This window comes from Prunus dulcis, chromosome 6 (genome assembly GCF_902201215.1).
Source record: "Prunus dulcis chromosome 6, ALMONDv2, whole genome shotgun sequence".
Classification (NCBI taxonomy): Eukaryota; Viridiplantae; Streptophyta; class Magnoliopsida; order Rosales; family Rosaceae; genus Prunus; species Prunus dulcis.
The window spans coordinates 26,245,235-26,248,789 of NC_047655.1; the positions used below are offsets into that span (position 1 = coordinate 26,245,235).

At 37.6% G+C, this 3,555-nt stretch overlaps 1 protein-coding gene across 1 annotated transcript in view; it reads right to left on the reverse strand.

Annotated features, from left to right (window-relative positions):
• Nucleotides 1-1,654: 1,654 nt before the first annotated feature.
• LOC117630572 (probable L-cysteine desulfhydrase, chloroplastic) overlaps nt 1,655-3,555 on the reverse strand; it is a 2,815-nt gene continuing 914 nt past the window's right edge. Inside the window, exons 2-3 of the mRNA XM_034363275.1 lie at nt 1,864-3,306; nt 1,655-1,736 (exon numbers count right to left, since the gene is read on the reverse strand). Coding sequence (XP_034219166.1) covers nt 1,722-1,736; nt 1,864-3,306 — 1,458 coding nt within the window. The 3' untranslated portion in view covers nt 1,655-1,721. The remainder of the gene's footprint in view (nt 1,737-1,863; nt 3,307-3,555) is intronic.

A 3,555-nucleotide genomic window follows, 5' to 3' on the forward strand; every position in this document is an offset into this window, starting at 1 on the left:
TTGTATTACTTCAATTAGAAAACCATCTACAACTTGCTCATTAGTTCTCTTAATTTTGTAACTTTGTATTTCCTACATTGAAAAACTATTTATAACTTTCTTATTAAATCAATAAATTATATTAATCCTGTTTATACATAATTAAATGTTTATGATTATTGTCCTAACTCAATTTCCCCCATTCATCAATATTAACATTTACTATTTTCTCACTTTTTTTTATAACAGGGTCAAGACCTCCATCAAAGAGAAAAAAATCATGAAGAAAGTGCAAAACAAAGCTCGCCCAATTAAATAGCATGCTGTACAAAACTATCCAAATTTTGCTATTTTGATGTCTACTTCCTACTATAAACATCTCAATGTATATAAAAACAAGTGTAGTACTTTAACATAACAAGTAGCCTGTAAAATATGTTATTACATGCTTTTTTCCAACTTACACTCCTTTATAATGTTATAAATTAAATCTCATTATATATATAAACAGTCTAACTTTGTCTACGCAATTTCAAAACCCGCAGCATTGCGCGGGCTTTCCTGCTAGTGGAGTCTATTGATGAGTGGTTTTCTAACAAGTCGTACATGTCAATCCTCTCTTGAAACAGACAGAATTGTTTATGCATTCATACATGAACTTTTCTGCATATCAAACCAACCCCACACCCCACCCCACACCACTCCCCACAACACACCCCACCAACCCCCCCCAAAAAAAAAAAAAAAAAACCAAAATATGGACTTTTTTGCATAGCTTGTTGCCGAGAAGGATCCCTTAAGGACTTAATGGTACCAAAACCACTGCCGCTAGCAAAGGATGTAGGACACAGAGAACTACAGCTCCTTTTATTCATCGAACGGACTTCTTCAGGCCTCATTGATCTGCAGATCAACATAAAATCCCATGTCAATAACAAGTTAGCAAACCAAATTCAGGGAACTGCTGTGTAGTATGTCTAGCTTATAAACCAATAAAGTGGATGAAGGCAGAGCATATATATACCTCAAGAGTTCAAGTGAAACGGTCACGAACGAGTTGATTAATTGCATCTCTGAACCTGTAATAGTCATCAACTTTGTTGTAAATCTGATGACAAATTCGAGTTGATTAGTACTATCAACTTCATGCCTTGTTCTAAGTTGTACAATATTTTCGCCCAATTAGTACTATCAGCTTACCATTTCCCATGCCTTAGTTTTTAATAAATATATCCACTGAAATTTTTACTCAAAATCATATCAGCTTGTTAACAAGTGCAGTCAATAGCTGAACTGATAGCATTTGTTGCAGCACTCGCATTTGGTACCACACTGCTCAAAAAGACAGTTTAACTCTCACACTGCTCAAAGTGACAGTCAACACTCTATATTACAATTTCTTTTTTCTTTTTTCTTTTTTTCAGAACAGTTACAATTGCTTATTATAAAAATTTAAAGGGGAGAGAGTTGAGGGCATGTATTTTTAGGTCAGTGCTGTGTTCAAATGGAGTCCATTAGTGAGTGGTTGTCTAAAACATCTCTGGAAATTACATTCGTTGAAGCTGACAGAAAATTGCTTAGGTATTCATACACCAACATTTCGGCATATCAAACTGAAAAAAAAAAAAAAAAAACCAGTTCATGAACTTTTTTGTATGGATTGTTTGTGTTTCAACTAGCAAAGCATGTAGGAGACAGAGAACTATATGTATAGCTCCTTTTTATTTATCAAACGGATTTCTTCAGGCGTCATTGATCTGCAGATTAACATAAAAATCCCATGTCAATAACAAGTAAGCAAACCAAATTCAGGAAATTGCAGTGTGTAGTATGTCTAGGCTCTAGCTTACAAACCAATAAAGTGGATCAAGACAATATGTATACCTCAAGAGCGCAAGTGAACCCGTCATGAACGAGTTGATTAATTGTATCTCTGAGCTTGTAATAGTCATCAACTTTGTTGTAAATCTGATGACAAATTCGAATGTACCCCGTTGTCAACACAACCTCTCCATCTTTGGGAGCTTGATAATGTATCCTGACTTCAACACCAAATTTCTTGCGTAAATGTGCCCATAACTTCATAGCATCATTATCACTTGAAATCCCCAAACAAGATGGTAAACCAACCATGATCATGCTAGCACACATATCAGGAGGGCAGCCTAGATTGGTTCCCCAAGCTTCTGCCAACATCTTCCCCATCTCTACAACAGCATCATGATTCATTTTTCTGATTCCCTCAACACCGCCTTTGAACCTCTTAACGAACTCCATAGCTGAAGGAAGCACCAGATATGGACTATAATCCCTTGTCCCAACCCAAAAACTTTCTTCAGCCAACCCCTTACCATACCTATGAGATACAACAGGGTGATGTAATTCCAAATCTGAATATGTAGCTGACTTCCTACAATACAAAAATGCAGCTGCAGGTGGGCAGAAGAACCACTTATACAAAGTACTAGCATAAAAATCTGCCCCAATTTCTTGCATATCAACATCTACGCACCCAACACCATGAGCTGCATCTATGAAAACTTGTTCAACACCTTCTTCCCTAACGATTTTAACCAATTGCTTAACTGGCATTACAACACTTGGCATGCATGTGACATGATCAATCACAGCCAATCTCACTCTCCTACCATTACCCTTTTCTCTCTCCAATGCTTTCCTAAATTCACTTATGATTTCTTCATTGGAATTCAATGGAAAGTTAAATGGAACTTCGATAACGTACCCACCAGCACGTGAAAAGTAGGCCTTGATTGAGTTCTTCACCGCACCATAAGTGCAGCTAAACATAATGACAGCATCCCCCTTGTTGAATTTCCCTTCAGCAAACGCCCATGCTGTTTGCTGCAGGACTATGGCAGCAGCAGTGGAGATGTTGTCTACAATGGAGACTTCATCCACATCTTCTGCGTTGATAAGGTCTTTAACTATGGTTCTTGATTCAAGTATCCTGTTCTGGAGATCATTCAAGAAGAAATTGCACGGCTGGCGGAGCATTTTGAGCTGCCATTGTTGCAAGGCAGAGATGACAGAAGCAGGGCAGCAACCAAAGCTGCCATTGTTCATCATGGCAACACCAGGAGCATGGTGAGCAAATTCAGATTGGATTTCGGAGTCTGTGATGAAGGAAGAAGAGAGCTTTGGCTCAATGGGAGCATGGTTTTCGATGCCCTCAGCAGCATCTAGGTTAGAGGCCCTTGAGACTTGGAATGAAAGCTTGTGGTAGAAGAATTGGAGGGTTCGATAAGGAAGAAGAACAATAAGTAGAACATAGTAACGGCAAAACGTAATAATCTTCTCAGCCATGACCTGCGTTACTAAAAAACACAACCATGCATGCACAACAAAAAAACATTAAAAAATGAGGATCAGAGCCAAATGTATTGTTGAGGCAAGAATTAATTAAACATGATTTTTAGTAAGTACCCTAAGCCGTTGTCGAAAGTAGTTTTCTTTCGCGGATGATGTTGGAATTTTTGGATAATACTAGCAGCAAAGTACTACAAGAAATTAATATACGAAGATACGAGAAAGAGAATGATAAATAGGGAATAAGAG